Below are 16,803 nucleotides of genomic sequence, written 5' to 3' on the forward strand. Positions count from 1 at the left end.
TTATTATTTATTATTTATTATTTACTGAGCCACTAGAGTAGTAGGTTCAGGTTCAGGTTCCTTTATTTGTACCCGTAGGTAGATTTGGTTTGCAGTGTCAGAGTGTCATCCATACATTTAGACAAACACAAACAATAAACATTTGACATTTTTAAAAAAATATAAATAGATGACTAGCATAGTTTCTATGTCATCTATGCATTTTGCTCCTCTGATTAATGGCCGCTGGGACAAAACTATTTTTATACCGCTTAGTTCTGCACTTTGGGATTCTATACCTTCATCTGGATGGAAGAAGTTGAAATTCACTATGCAGAGTTTAAAACTTAAAATTGTAGTAGATTCAGATATTCAATTATTTTGTGCATAGCCTATAGTTATTTGGTCTAGAAGAAATTCCCGTGTTTTGTAGATTCAGCGAACAATATTGCTTGGTCAAAGAAACTCCGGCTCCCTTTCCAGGAAATAAATCGTAGGCATCAATTCCAATGCCATGAGTGGGCAGGAGAATCCAGAGCTATTGACAGAGGGCGGATGAGTCATGAAAATCATCCTGTTCAGACACAAAGACTATTTTATTTTATTGCATTTTTAATTCTATTATTATTGTTGTTTTATTTGTATTTTTTTTATTAAAAATTGAAACATATTCACAAGTAAATCACATATTTTTATTATAAAAATGCAAAAAGTCTTCCTTTAAAATGAGTGTTGGGTTGTTGTTGTTATTATTATTATTAATTTCATATAATTAAAGCAATATATATTCATAATAACTTACTTTTTATTCTAAAAATGATAACTTTATCATTTTTTATAACTTTATTTTCAGGTATTGTTTAGGGTTAGGGTTAGTTTGTTGTCATCATAACCACTGGCCAGTTGCATAAACTGTGTAGAGTCTTAAAAGTTACTAATTAAATCAAGTCAGTTAAATAAAAAGGTAGATCAGTCTATTTTGAATTGGAAAAGTAAGACTGATAACCTTTTGTCTAACTGTTACTTGGTCAAACTAGTTCTTAAGAAACAGTCTTAACATAGTGGCTAAGTTTAAGAAACTGGACACAGCTCTATATGAAGGTATGTCCTCATTTAGGCAGCCAAGTAAACGCGTGTGTGTGTGTGTGTGTGTGTGTGTGTGTGTGTGTGTGTGTGTGTCCAGTAAACATGCAGCCCACTCATGCTGCGCCTCCCTCTGCAAATGGGATCAGCAGCCGAGCAGCCGCTCAACCAATCAGAAAGTAGGAGTGCTGAATGGAGCGCTCTGATTGGTGGAGGCGGAGCTGAGCAGACCGAGCATGATTAAAGGGTGGGTACCACATGCACAGTCACAATGAACTTCTTCATCTACAGACTGATCTAACTAACACATATAATAAACGTCTCCTGTTTCAGACTCCAGCAACATGGTTGCTCCAGGAACCCAGGAGCCAGAGGAGAAGATATATCATCCATCAGATGGCCAGTTCACAGATCCACATGTGCCAGACTTTGATGCATATCTCGCTTTATATAAGAAGTCTACAGAAGAGCCTGAAGGTAGGTCAGCTGATGTTTTTTTTAGTCCAAAAATACGTGATTACATTCAGTGTTGAATCCTTTCTGATCTGTTTTGGGAGAAAAAACATAATAATAATAATTATATAAAAGGTCAGCTAATGTGCATGCATATAAATCACGACTGAGAGGGGAATTGAATGCCGTAAAGCTGTTTGTTTAATATTATGCATTACAGGGTTCTGGGGGGATGTTGCTCAAGAGTTTTACTGGAAGAAGCCTCCGTCAGGGCAGATGTTGCGGTTTAACTTTGATGTCACCAAAGGGGACGTTTACATCAAGTTCATGGAGGGAGCAAAAACCAACATTTGCTACAACGTTCTTGACCGGAATGTGCACGAGAGGAACCTGGGAGAGAAAGTGGCTTACTATTGGTAATCTAACATGATATGATGCATAATTATGTACATTTACAACTTGTGTTATATATATATATATAGGGCTGAAAAATTCCAGGAATTTTCCAAGTTGGAAACTTTCCATGGGAATTATTGGGAATATATGGGAATAAACGTGAAAATTGCAAATATATATAACAGGGAACTTTAAAAAAAAAAAAATATATATATATATATATATATATTGCAGCATAATCTTGGTTAAATCAGATCAGAATTATAATTTTTAAATGAGTATTAGTTTGCATGCATGACCAAACAAAATGTTTGTGTATTACCCCAAATTTTCAATTAATTTAGTAAATTCCTCCAACTTGAAATGTTTCCAAAAAGGTTTATGGAAAGTTTCCAGAAATGTACTGGACATTGTCTGCCCCTTTTGCTACAACCGTAGTTATATAATCCAAGCTTTAATAGTTGATGCATTTCAGGCTGGCAAAGAAGTCAAAGCAAAAGAGCAGAACTTGTTTTTACCATAGAAAGTATATTTGTATCACAATAAACTATGTAGAGACTAAGTATCAATCAATCAATCAATCAATCAAAAAAAAAAAAGTCCCATGTTGGATTTTTTTAATTTCTTTTTTTATTGATTGATTGATTGATTAAGTAGCAGATATGAACAATAATTTCAAATAGATATCAATATGGTTTAGCAACATGGTTTAGAATTAATGCATTTGTGCAAGGTACAATTAGACTTGTAATGTTTTATAAGTTTTAAGTACAGACAGACAATGAATCATGTCATCTGCACATGACATCAAGCTGACGCTATCTCAGATTATCTTTGATTACATGCTGTAAAACAGTGATAGGAAGGTTCCTGTAAGAATTGCATCAATGCATTGAGAAGATGACTTCTCTCGGGAACATCCCTATGACTGTCTCTACTAGTATATAATAAACGGTTTCTGATTAGGTGATCCTGGTTCGGTAACAGTCATTGTTGCATTTGCTGTGAAGTATTAATAGTCTTGTTGAACAAGGGGGTGTCAGGTTACAGCTGTTATATACAGCACCAGTCATATATCACACATCTGGGTCAATCTCACAGACGCATGTCCAGCAGCTCATATTTCACCCCACATTTGTAAAAAAATAAGAAATTATATTGTGCATAAATTAAAATTGCACATATTTTTAGGAACATTAACATTGATATCATTATTATATGGAAATTAAGCACATGCCCCCCTCAATTTGTATTCAAATGTTTGTTTTTATTTTGTAATTCGTATTATTCTAAATGTATTCACAATACTGTAATATAGTAAAAAAGCAATTTTATTCAATTCAGCACAAATTAAAAGTGGTATTAGTACTGTCAAATCGATAAATCGCATCTAAAATAAGTGTGCACGTGTGTGTATAATATATATATATATATATATGATTATTATTATTTTCACGATTAATCAATTTGACAGCACTCGTATATATATAATATAATATTTACACGCACACATATATGGCAAAATATCATTTAATTTTTATTTTATGTTAGATGCGATTAATCACGATTTGACAGCACTCATACATAATTTTACATATGTTATATATTATAATACTTACACACACACACACACACACACACACACATATATATTAGGGTGCCACTCAATGTAATGTTTTTTTTTTTTTCAAAATGTTAAAGGTCACCCCTCATTCTGTTCCTTTTATGATAAATAGTAGTTGTGCCAAGTTTCATTCAGACATATTATTATTTACTGGTAGCTCAATGAGCTCAAATGTTGTATTTTTTTGCAGAAAAAAGAAAGTCCACCTTTACAGCAGTTGCTGCCGCAACATCCACATCTGCAGACATTAATTGCTGACATTTTGGTCACTATTTGACATAATGTAATCAACAGTTCAGCACAACCAGTTGAACACAAACGATATCGTGATTATTAACAGCTGAAGTTACTGTTTAGTCTTACTTTTTGAGGATTTTTGCACTATTCTGAATTGTGATGTCAAAGTTAATATTACATGATAGTATCGGAAAATGTTGCATATTGTAAAACTTTGTCCGCGTTGAGCTACCAGTAATAATCATTAGCATACATCCAAATTTTGACAGCTTTTTTCTTTTCACATTACTAACACATTTGGGGGGTGAGAGGATGAAAAATAGAGGGGGGAAAAATTTAGTGGCACCCTAATATAGCCTATATATATATATTCTATATATTCTATATAATTTCACATATAGAATATAATATTTACATATGTATATATATTGTCACAGGTGGAGTGACCGTAATCAAGCGCACAACGACAGGGATACTAAGAAAGACTTTAATCCAGGAATAAACATGAAATAGTACTACCACATAACTGAAATAAAGCAAGACCAGGGCTGCGTTCCAGTCCACAATTGTCATGCCCTTCACTCGCTAACTTCCCTCCGTCTCGTTCACTCGGATGTGCGTCATTGCTTGCGTTGCACGAGTGCCTCTACTGACGGACACTGCCATCGGCTGAACTGGAACGTCCTAACCCATGATCACTTGGAATCAGCGATGGAGTTGATGTATTATTTTAATTATTTCCCCTTTAAGAATTTGTTTAAAGGAGAACTCCGGTCAATTTTAACATTGAGCTCAATTTTTAGTAAATTTGGAGTGCTGTCAATACAGAGAACAACGGCAAAAATCGGTGTTGTCTACACCGTGTTATCCTCTTTTTAAAATTTGCACCCATTGACTTCAATGGGGCAAGTTTTAAACCTGCTTTTATCCTCTTAACATCCTTGATGTGTCATTACAAGTGCCCAGCCATGTTGAGTGATTCCTTCAGAGTGAACACGAGTGAATCTGACTGCAGTAGATGTGAAATATATTAATAAAAATGATGATATATCAGCCAGCGCACATACCTGTATTTACTTCCTGTTTTCGGTCGAAGTCCAAAGTAGTCGATTGTCGAGTTCACGCGCATAGGTTTAGTTACTTATGATCAAGCGCGTGAACTCGACAATCGACTACTTTGGACTTCGACCGAAAACAGGATGTAAATACAGGTATGTGCGCTGGCTGATATAACATCATTTTTATTCATATCTTTCACATCTACTGCAGTCAGATTCACTCGTGTTCATTTTAAAAAGAGGATAACACGGTGTAGGCAACACCGATTTTTGTCGTTGTTCTCTGTATTGACAGCACTCCAAATTTACAAAAAAAAGAGCTCAATGTTAAAATTGACCGGAGTTCTCCTTTAATGCAGCATCCAAATATATATATAGGTGTGCTTGGGTTGTTTTAAATTAAAACAATTATAATTGATATATCATAGAGTTGTTTGTTGTGGCGTTGATTAGACGAGATCTGTGGTGACGTCACAATCGTACTGCATTGTGGGACATATGGGTGCCTGAAGTGTACATATGAAGTAGACTCGCTCCCTCTGTGAAAATCGAGGGATCGAGGGTCTGTCAATATAAACTTCCCTCACTTCAAAATGGCGGCAGGGATTCCCCCCGAGGGGAAGTGCTTAGGGAAGTTTGCAAGTGCGTGTCTAAAAGTGGACTGGACCGCAGCCCGAGAAACAGAGGGCTTAAAAACACAGAGAACAGCCGGGGCAATTGAACTTAATAGTGACTAACAGGACACAGGTGAACCAAATGAACTAATAAAGGAGAAGCGGCTAGAAACTGAACAATGAACACAATGGAAGTCCAAACAGAAACAGAAACGTGACGTGACATATATTTAAATATATATATATATTTTTTTTTATTTAGATTTTGGTGTGAAATTTACCTTTGAGAAGTTATTGACAGGTTTTGTGAGATTCATCCCGTGGTCATCTAACTATAAGCGTCTCAATAATACCAGGTTAACAGGTTTGCATGTGTGTGAACAACAGAAGTGTGTTATGAGTCCTGTGGCTGTAGTTTTGATAGTCTAGAGTCTCTCTCTCTCTCTCTCTCTCTCTCTCTCTGGCACGTTACATGAGGTGGTTTTGGCAGAGAGACTCCTAACAGATGCCAAGAACCAAAGCATGCGAACTATGCTGAGACGACACTTCACTTAGACATTAAACATCAACTGCTAATGGAGGACACAGGATCTCACTCCACAGAAAGGCTCTTGGACTCTATAAACACATGTCAGACATGTGGGGCTCTTTGTTATATAATACAAAACATGATCTAATGTGCGACCTCAGAGGTCAGCAGCATCCCTCCGGTGCCAGCCATTCATACCTCAGGGTTCACTCGGTTTAAAAACGTAATCTTTTCAGTGGTCAGTCAAGGTCTTTCTTTTTTTGGCCAGCCAGGTGCAGTTGCACAGTACAGCAAGGCTGAGAGCTTTCTTGCTGATTTGCATTGAATGTGTTGCATGAATTTGCACATGCTTCCTTTACAGTGTAATAATGGAGAGACACGAACATCATTAGTGATGCTTCCTAAAACAAGCATCACTTTTACTGGTGTTTAATACGTACGGTTAGCGTGTTGCCATATTGCAATCTGTTGTTGAATTAACTGTTGTTCTGGCTAGTGCTCACCGAAGGCACCGCTGACGAACGTCCAAATCTAATACAGGCGTCAGAGCCAAAGTACAGGCCTGTTCCTGACGCGTATAGTCGGGTCCAAAAGTCGGAGACCACACTGACAATCAAAGTCTAATTTTAATCTGGGAATAAACAGAACGTTTTAGGATTTAAAACATGCATTGAGAAGAACAAAATATTATGGCATAAAATTAAGAATTATTATTTAGTATTCTGCAAATGATGATTTAAATTAAAATATTTTTGTGCTTCCATTGACGTGCTTTTTGGAATAAATAATGCTTTTGTTGAAGAAAAAGTGTAACAAATGAGACGTTACATATTTGTTAAATAATACATAGTGTGTTATTTTACTATTATTTGTACACTTTTACACTTGAATTAGTGTTTATTTTTAGATATTTAGTTTTCATTCTTAGTTTTACGCAGTTTTTTTTTTTTTTAAGTTTACGTTTTTGACTTGTCATTTTTATAATTTTTTTAAATCAACTTAATCTTATTTCAGTTATTTATATTAACATTTCTAATTTTCATCGTTTCTCATCTAATATTTATGTTTTATTTTCTTTCAGCTTTATTTCAATTAACAAAGGTTATTTAAACTAAAAACACTTTTCAACTTTTCATTCAAATTGTTATGCTGATAATATAATATTCTACATGACGAAATAAATCCAGAATAAAGCATTTTTACTATCAGTTTTTATTGTATTATCAGATAGATAGATAGACAGACGGTATAGATAGATAGATAGATAGATAGATAGATAGATAGATAGATAGATAGATAGATAGATAGATAGATAGATAGATAGGTAGATAGGTAGATAGGTAGATAGATAGATAGATAGATAGATAGATAGATAGATAGATAGATAGATAGATAGATAGATAGACAGACAGACGGTATAGATAGATAGATAGATAGATAGATAGATAGATAGATAGATAGATAGATAGATAGATAGATAGATAGATAGATAGATAGATAGATAGATAGATAGATAGATAGATAGATAGATAGATAGATAGATAGATAGATAGACAGACAGATAGACACTTTGGAATTGCAAAATGATTTGAAATGCAGATGGAAAAACTCATTAGGCCAGCACACTCTATTGCATCATGAATCTGTTATTTGCTAATAGTTTAATTAATATTGATGTTTTTCTGCAGGGAGGGAAACTCCCCTGACCATCAGCTGACCGTCACCTACAACCAGCTGTTGAGAAACGTGTGCCGATGTGCCAATGCATTAAAGCTGTTGGGTAAGAGCATCGCCCTCCTCTGGCTTTGATTTTAACTCGGCTTCTCTTGCAATATGAGTGCATTCAGTCTGAACCGCTGAGTATTTACGTGAATGTTTGTTTCTGTGATCCAGGGGTGAAGAAGGGGGACAGAGTCGCCATCTACTTACCCATGATTCCAGAGCTGGTGTACGCCATGCTGGCCTGCGCTCGAATCGGGGCTGTTCACTCTATAGTGGTGAGCAGGTTTACATCTGTAGTACACTCTAAAAAATGCTGGGTTGTTTTAACCCAATGTTGGGTCAAATATGGACAAACCCACCCATTGGGTTAGATTTTTTAATTGCATTTTTGATCCAACGTTTGGGTGTGTCCATATTTGACCCAAAATTGGGTTAAAACAACCCAGCATTTTTTAGAGTGTAGTTTTACATTAAAGGGTTAGTTCACCCAAAAATTTAAACTCTGTCAGTAATTACTCTCCCTGATGTTGCTCCCCGTAAGACTTTCGTTCATCTTCAGAACACAAATTAAGATATTTTATGATGAAATCTGAGAGCTGTCTCACTCCTCCATAGGCTGCTAGGTAATCGATATCTGCCAGCCCAGAAAAGTTAGTAAAGACATCGTTAAAATAGTCCAAGTGACTACAGCGGCTCAACCTTAAGTTTATCAAGCGACGAGAATACTTTTTGTGTGCAAAAAAACAAACAAAAATTACGACTTTATTCAACTATTGATTTTCTTCTGTGTGGACCTCTGAGTTCTGGGTTGTACATCAGAACGTAGGCTCGCTATTGGCCGACACTGGTCATGTGTGTGATGCTGGCCAATAGAGAGCCTAAGTCCCGCCCCTCCGCTTCCGGCTCATGAGACCTTATTTCGGAAAAAAATATGTATGGTAGTCAATGGCGAGAGACAACTTATCTTTTTATTCGCCCTGAATTACACATATGATGTTTGTCAATTTAAAAGATAATTATGGAAGTCAACAAAGTCGCAGTTTGTCATAAAACAGAAGAGTGACATTTGTGAAAATCCGAATCGCTCAATGAACTACATCTCTCGTCTCGCACTATACGTCACCGTTGCTCGTGTGTGTGCAGTCTGGTACAACATACTCAGGCATGACGGCGTAACGTTACGATTATGACGTGAGACTATAGAAAAAATAACAGACGTTAGCTTCAGTAAAGTCAGCTTCAGTAAAGTTAGCTTCAGTAAAGTCAGCTTCAGTAAAGTCAGCTTCAGTAAAGTTAGCTTCAGTAAAGTCAGCTTCAGTAAAGTCAGCTTCAGTAAAGTTAGCTTCAGTAAAGTCAGCTTCAGTAAAGTCAGCTTCAGTAAAGTTAGCTTCAGTAAAGTTAGCTTCAGTAAAGTCAGCTTCAGTAAAGTTAGCTTCAGTAAAGTTAGCTTCAGTAAAGTCAGCTTAAGTAAAGTTAGCTTCAGTAAAGTTAGCTTCAGTAAAGTCAGCTTCAGTAAAGTTAGCTTCAGTAAAGTCAGCTTTCAGTAAAGTTAGCTTCAGTAAAGTTAGCTTCAGTAAAGTCAGCTTAAGTAAAGTTAGCTTCAGTAAAGTTAGCTTCAGTAAAGTCAGCTTCAGTAAAGTTAGCTTCAGTAAAGTCAGCTTCAGTAAAGTTAGCTTCAGTAAAGTCAGCTTCAGTAAAGTCAGCTTCAGTAAAGTTAGCTTCAGTAAAGTCAGCTTAAGTAAAGTTAGCTTCAGTAAAGTTAGCTTCAGTAAAGTCAGCTTCAGTAAAGTTAGCTTCAGTAAAGTTAGCTTCAGTAAAGTCAGCTTCAGTAAAGTCAGCTTCAGTAAAGTCAGCTTCAGTAAAGTCAGCTTCAGTAAAGTCAGCTTCAGTAAAGTCAGCTTCAGTAAAGTCAGCTTCAGTAAAGTCAGCTTCAGTAAAAGTTAGCTTCAGTAAAGTCAGCTTCAGTAAAGTTAGCTTCAGTAAAGTCAGCTTCAGTAAAGTTAGCTTCAGTAAAGTCAGCTTCAGTAAAGTCAGCTTCAGTAAAGTTAGCTTCAGTAAAGTTAGCTTCAGTAAAGTCAGCTTCAGTAAAGTTAGCTTCAGTAAAATTAGCTTCAGTAAAGTCAGCTTCAGTAAAGTCAGCTTCAGTAAAGTTAGCTTCAGTAAAAGTTAGCTTCAGTAAAAGTCAGCTTCTTTAAAGTCAGCTTCAGTAAAGTTAGCTTCAGTAAAGTCAGCTTCAGTAAAGTCAGCTTCAGTAAAGTTAGCTTCAGTAAAAGTTAGCTTCAGTAAAGTTAGCTTCAGTAAAGTTAGCTTCAGTAAAGTTAGCTTCAGTAAAGTTAGCTTCAGTAAAGTTATCTTCAGTAAAAGTCAGCTTCTTTAAAGTCAGCTTCAGTAAAAGTCAGCTTCTTTAAAGTCAGCTTCAGTAAAGTTAGCTTCAGTAAAGTTAGCTTCAGTAAAGTTATCTTCAGTAAAGTCAGCTTCAGTAAAAGTCAGCTTCTTTAAAGTCAGCTTCAGTAAAAGTCAGCTTCTTTAAAGTCAGCTTCAGTAAAGTCAGCTTCAGTAAAGTTAGCTCCAGTAAAGTTAGCTTCAGTAAAGTCAGCTTCAGTAAAGTCAGCTTCAGTAAAGTTAGCTTCAGTAAAGTCAGCTTCAGTAAAGTTAGCTTCAGTAAAGTTAGCTTCAGTAAAGTTAGCTTCAGTAAAAGTTAGCTTCAGTAAATTCAGCTTCAGTAAAGTTAGCTTCAGTAAAGTTAGCTTCAGTAAAGTCAGCTTCAGTAAAGTCAGCTTCAGTCAGCTTCAGTAAAGTTAGCTTCAGTAAAGTTAGCTTCAGTAAAGTCAGCTTAAGTAAAGTTAGCTTCAGTAAAGTTAGCTTCAGTAAAGTCAGCTTCAGTAAAGTTAGCTTCAGTAAAGTTAGCTTCAGTAAAGTTAGCTTCAGTAAAGTTAGCTTCAGTAAAGTCAGCTTCAGTAAAGTCAGCTTCAGTAAAGTCAGCTTCAGTGAAGTCGGCTTCAGTAAAGTTAGCTTCAGTAAAGTTGGCTTCAGTAAAGTTGGCTTCAGTAAAGTTGGCTTCAGTAAAGTTAGCTTCAGTAAAGTTGGCTTCAGTAAAGTCAGCTTCAGTAAAGTTAGCTTCAGTAAAGTTAGCTTCAGTAAAGTTAGCTTCAGTAAAAGTTAGCTTCAGTAAAGTTAGCTTCAGTAAAGTCGGCTTCAGTAAAGTCGGCTTCAGTAAAGTTGGCTTCAGTAAAGTTAGCTTCAGTAAAGTTAGCTTCAGTAAAGTCGGCTTCAGTAAAGTCGGCTTCAGTAAAGTCGGCTTCAGTAAAGTTAGCTTCAGTAAAGTTAGCTTCAGTAAAGTCAGCTTCAGTAAAGTTAGCTTCAGTAAAGTCAGCTTCAGTAAAGTTAGCTTCAGTAAAGTTAGCTTCAGTAAAGTCAGCTTCAGTAAAGTTAGCTTCAGTAAAGTCGGCTTCAGTAAAGTTGGCTTCAGTAAAGTCAGCTTCAGTAAAGTTATCTTCAGTAAAGTTAGCTTCAGTAAAGTTGGCTTCAGTAAAGTCAGCTTCAGTAAAGTCGGCTTCAGTAAAGTTAGCTTCAGTAAAGTTAGCTTCAGTAAAGTCAGCTTCAGTAAAGTCAGCTTCAGTAAAGTTAGCTTCAGTAAAGTCGGCTTCAGTAAAGTCGGCTTCAGTAAAGTCGGCTTCAGTAAAGTTAGCTTCAGTAAAGTTATCTTCAGTAAAGTTAGCTTCAGTAAAGTTGGCTTCAGTAAAGTTAGCTTCAGTAAAGTTAGCTTCAGTAAAGTCGGCTTCAGTAAAGTTAGCTTCAGTAAAGTCAGCTTCAGTAAAGTCAGCTTCAGTAAAGTCGGCTTCAGTAAAGTTATCTTCAGTAAAGTTAGCTTCAGTAAAGTTAGCTTCAGTAGTAAAGTCAGCTTCAGTAAAGTCGGCTTCAGTAAAGTTAGCTTCAGTAAAGTCAGCTTCAGTAAAGTCAGCTTCAGTAAAGTCGGCTTCAGTAAAGTTATCTTCAGTAAAGTCAGCTTCAGTAAAGTCAGCTTCAGTAAAGTCAGCTTCAGTAAAGTCGGCTTCAGTAAAGTCAGCTTCAGTAAAGTTAGCTTCAGTAAAGTTAGCATCAGTAAAGTCAGCTTCAGTAAAGTCAGCTTCAGTAAAGTCAGCTTCAGTAAAGTTAGCTTCAGTAAAGTCAGCTTCAGTAGTAAAGTCAGCTTCAGTAAAGTCAGCTTCAGTAAAGTCAGCTTCAGTAAAGTCAGCTTCAGTAAAGTCGGCTTCAGTAAAGTCAGCATCAGTAAAGTCAGCTTCAGTAAAGTCAGCTTCAGTAAAGTTAGCTTCAGTAAAGTTAGCATCAGTAAAGTCAGCTTCAGTAAAGTCAGCTTCAGTAAAGTCAGCTTCAGTAAAGTCAGCTTCAGTAAAGTCAGCTTCAGTAAAGTCAGCTTCAGTAAAGTCAGCTTCAGTAAAGTCAGCTTCAGTAAAGTCAGCTTCAGTAAAGTTAGCTTCAGTAAAGTCAGCTTCAGTAGTAAAGTCAGCTTCAGTAAAGTCAGCTTCAGTAAAGTCAGCTTCAGTAAAGTCAGCTTCAGTAAAGTCGGCTTCAGTAAAGTCAGCATCAGTAAAGTCAGCTTCAGTAAAGTCAGCTTCAGTAAAGTTAGCTTCAGTAAAGTTAGCATCAGTAAAGTCAGCTTCAGTAAAGTCAGCTTCAGTAAAGTTAGCTTCAGTAAAGTCAGCTTCAGTAAAGTTAGCTTCAGTAAAGTCAGCTTCAGTAAAGTCAGCTTCAGTAAAGTCAGCTTCAGTAAAGTTAGCTTCATTCATTGAGAGAAAAGGTAAAACGTCACATGTGCGCCTTTTGGGTTTGTAATCTTTGTAATTACGTATTTTAACAGTCTTATACCTATAGTGAGCATACGTTCTGATGTACAGGGTTGAGCCACTGTAGTCACTTGGACTATTTTAACGATGTCTTTACTAACTTTTCTGGGATGGCAAGTTTTAAGCCTATGGAGGAGTGAGACAGCTCTCAGATTTAATCAAAAATATCTTAATTTGTGTAGATGAACGAAAGTCTTACGGGGTTGGAACAACATGAGGGAGAGTAATTACTGACAGAGTTTTCCTTTTTGGGTGAACTAACCCTTTAAAGTCGGCATGAAGCGGAAGTTGCGATAGTCAGTTTTTCCCTATTGTGACGTATATTCGAGTGAAACGGCGTCTGGAACCAGAACAAATGTTGGGCGGGGCTTGATTTTGTCCATGAGAAATTGATTGGATGGTTGTGGTTTGCTATTGGTGGATCAGGTGTGATTGACAGGTTGCCCCGCCCTCATCATCAGAGAATAGAAGAGTGTCGCTGCAAGAGGGAGGGGAAGATATTTGGACTAAAGATTACGACACATGTGAATTTAAAACAATAACGACGTGCACAGATGAATAATTTATAATAAATCCTGCAATATTGCATAGAAAAACAATTACCCATTTTGATTTCATGGAATATTCTGGGTTCTGTCGAGTATGGTCTTGAGGAGAGTTTAAACTCGGGTCAGTATTTTGCACGGTATCATTAATATGCATGAAATGAGCGCCGCTTCATTCACGCTGCCAGGACTATTTCTGCCGGCCAAGCCTCTTTAGCATGTAAAGGTTACAGCTGGAGTTAAAAATAACACACGATTACTTTTTATCAGATATCAAAGCCAATTTTTTTTATGCTTGGATGATGACCCCATTCCAGCTAGTCTATTTGCTTTGGAACCTCAGATTTATAAAAATTATTATCCACATTTCATAACGGACAAATTTTGCTAAATTGAACTGACTTGAGCTAAATAATAATGACACTATTGCCTTTTTTTAGAGCTGCTTTACAGCAGAACTTGAATTTGTCTCGTATATCTATTTATTTAATTTTTATTTATTTTATTTTATCATAATTTTCCTGCACTCTAAAAATTGCTGGGTTGTTTTAACCCAAATTTGGGTCAAATGTGGAAAAACCCAATCGTTGGGCTAAAAATTTAACCCAATGGCTGGGTTAGTCCATATTTGACCCAAATTTAAACGCCCCAGTTTTTTTTAGAGTGCGGTTAAAGGAACACAATATGCTCATTTTCCAACTCCCCTACAGTTAAACAGTTGAGTTTTACCGTTTTCTAATCCATTCAGCCGATCTCCGGGTCTGGCGGTAGCACTTTTAGCATAGCTTAGCATAGATCATTGAATCTGATTAGACCGTTAGCATCTCTCTCAAAACAAATGACCAAAGAGTTTCGATATTTTTCCTATTTAAACCTTGACTCTTCTGTAGTTAAATCGTGTACTAAAACCCAGAGAAAATGAAAAGTTGCGAGTTTCTAGGCCGATATGACTGGGAACTATACTCTCATTCCTGCGTAATAATCAAGGAACTGCTGCCGTACCAGCAGCGCAATGATATTACAAACTTGTTGTTCATGTTGGCCTAGAAAATCGCAACTTTTCATTTTCTAACGGTCTTAGTACACGATGTAACTACAGAAGAGTCAAGTTTTAAAGGTCCCGTTTTCGTGTTCCTGTGTTTTTGAAGCTTTGATTGTGTTTATAGTGTGCAATATAACATGTGTTCATGTTTCGCGTGTAAAAAAACACAGTGTTTTTCACAAAATTTACTTACCGGTATCTGTATACCGCTGTTTTCACTGTCCTAAAAACGGGCTGATGACTTCCTTGTTTCTATGAAGTCCCTCCTTCAGAAATACGTAACGAGTTCTGATTGTGCCAGCGGTTCCTGTGTTGTGATTGGACAGCAGCTTAGCGCATGTTGCCCGGAAAGGTCACGCCTCAGACCGTAACGTGGAGATGCATGCGCTCAGTGTTATTGTAAACATGGCCAAACAAAGCTGATTTGACTCCGGGATGAAAATAACAGCGTCTCGACGACATGGCGACAAACACACTCTACAAACGCAACTCTTCCTCTTCTCTGTAGGAGCGCAACAAGACCACGCCCCCTTTTTTTGTGTATTCCTGTGTGCGGAGGTTAGTCACAAAACTGTTCTAGTGACGTCATTAAAGCAGGAAGTAGAGGATGTAGTCCGAACCGGCCGTTCGCTGTAGGCTTTGAAAGGGGACTTCTGTTAAATCAAATATCTCGCTTGGCATTGAACTTTGAGCTTTATAATTTTACAGGTATTATTTATGCTCTAACAGCAACATTACACACTAGCTAAAGTTTAAAAAATGGGATCACGAAGAACAGGACCTTTAAACAGGAAAAATATCGAAACTCTTTGGGCATTTTTTTGAGAGAGATGGTAATCAGATTCAATGATCTATGCTAAGCTATGCTAAAAGTGCTACCGCCAGACCCGGAGATCGGCTGAATGGATTCGAAAACGGTAAAACTCATTTAAAGCATCTTTGAAACTAGCAGGATTGTATAAAGCGCTATATAAATACAGCTGACTTGACTTTTTATCTTGAGAAATGCAGTTGAAAGCGGATGCAGACGAGTCTAACTCTCTCCTGTCTTCCTCACTCAGTTTGCCGGTTTCTCGTCCGAGTCTCTGTGTGAGAGGATCATGGACGCTCAGTGCAACATCCTGGTGACAGCAGGTAAATGTGACACACACATGGCTGAAATTCATCTCATGAAAGTCCAGATCTGTGTGTTTGGGCTGACTGTGTGTTTATTGGGTTTGTTCAGCAAATGAGCTTTTACAGATAAGCTGATAACCAGAGATAATGTGAAGAGAGATGTGATGACAATACCGGAAATCCTGTGGAGTCACACTTTTGACTATCAGCAAAGTCTGATTCACATTTCGTTACTTAATCAGGTCAATTAGAAAGGAAAAGAATTGACCATGTTTTTTATGTGACGTTTCGATGCAGGTAAATGCCAATGTTCAGGTCAAAAGATGTTTATAGTGTTAAAAAATATTCTATTTCAAGTAAATGCAGGTCTTTTGAATCAAATAATCCTGAAATCACAGTTTCCACAAAAATATGAAGCAGCAAAAACTGTTTTTAGCTTTGATAATAATCAAAGCTAAATAATCAAACATGTTTCTTGAGCAGCAAATCTAAATCTGCATATTAGAATGATTTCTGAAGATCATGTGACACTGAAGATGCTAAAAATAAATTCAGCTTTGATCACAGGAATATATTACATTTTAAAATATATTCACATAGAACAGTTATTTAAAATTATAATAATATTTCACAATATTACTGTTTTTACTGTATTTTTGATCAAATAATTGCAGCCTTGGTGAGCAGAAGATGCTTTAACAACATTACAAATCTGATTATAATAAAACAATATTTTAAATCTGATTATAATACAACAACATTTTATCGACCCCAAACTGTTGTGTGTATACAGTATATTAAAAATATTGTATTGCAGTAGTTTTAGATGTTATAAAAAACTAATTACAGTAATAAAATTAAGAATAATGGGAGTTATTATGAGAATTTAAAAAAATATTCAAAATATAACTTCTTATTTAACCATCTGAACGATTCCCTAAATGTTTGTTTCCTAAAGAACTGATAAAACCCACCAGCCAATCAGATTAAACCTCACCAATTTGTATATCCACAACGCATCATCTTAAAGGGATAGTTCACTTTGAAATTAAATGTTGGTATGTTTTAGCTTACCTGAAGTGCATCCAAGATGTCGGTATCTTTGTCTCCGCAGTAGTTTCAATTTTGATATATTTAGGTCAAACCGTTCTTGTCTGTCAGTCATATAATGCAGGTCTATAGGCACTGTCGCTAATAGCATGCAGAGAAAAGTCCAAATTAAAAAATTCCCCATCGTAAGTGCACATTGATGGCCTAAGATACGAAACAAGCGGTTTGTGTGATAAAACAAACATATTTATATCGTTTTTATCTCTTTTACACAACAACGTCCAAGTGATCTGTTTACTTCTGCGCAAGCGCCGGAAGGCTCCGGATGTGGTCTCCCGGATGAGTTCGCGCGAGCTTACGTAAATGTCTTTTTTTACATCGGTTTAAACATCCCGGATAAGCGCAAACTAGTACCATTTCTATTAGACGTCCTACCTACAATCTCTGTTCTGTGCATGGGTTCTGGTGTAAACAATGAGTGACGTACACACGTGAGAGAACACTTCCGGAT

The 16,803-nt window shown here is 36.6% G+C and overlaps 1 protein-coding gene across 1 annotated transcript in view; it reads left to right on the forward strand.

Moving 5' to 3' along the window:
• The first annotated feature begins 1,324 nt into the window (after nucleotides 1–1,324).
• Nucleotides 1,325–16,803, forward strand: part of acss2l (acyl-CoA synthetase short chain family member 2 like) — a 33,351-nt gene continuing 17,872 nt past the window's right edge. The window contains exons 1-5 of the mRNA XM_079612852.1: nucleotides 1,325–1,539; nucleotides 1,736–1,931; nucleotides 7,662–7,753; nucleotides 7,867–7,970; nucleotides 15,188–15,260. Of these exons, the coding sequence (XP_079468978.1) occupies nucleotides 1,407–1,539; nucleotides 1,736–1,931; nucleotides 7,662–7,753; nucleotides 7,867–7,970; nucleotides 15,188–15,260 (598 nt within the window). The 5' untranslated portion in view covers nucleotides 1,325–1,406. The remainder of the gene's footprint in view (nucleotides 1,540–1,735; nucleotides 1,932–7,661; nucleotides 7,754–7,866; nucleotides 7,971–15,187; nucleotides 15,261–16,803) is intronic.

Source organism: Phoxinus phoxinus, assembly GCF_949152265.1.
Source record: "Phoxinus phoxinus genome assembly, chromosome: 5".
NCBI classification, from domain to species: domain Eukaryota; kingdom Metazoa; phylum Chordata; class Actinopteri; order Cypriniformes; family Leuciscidae; genus Phoxinus; species Phoxinus phoxinus.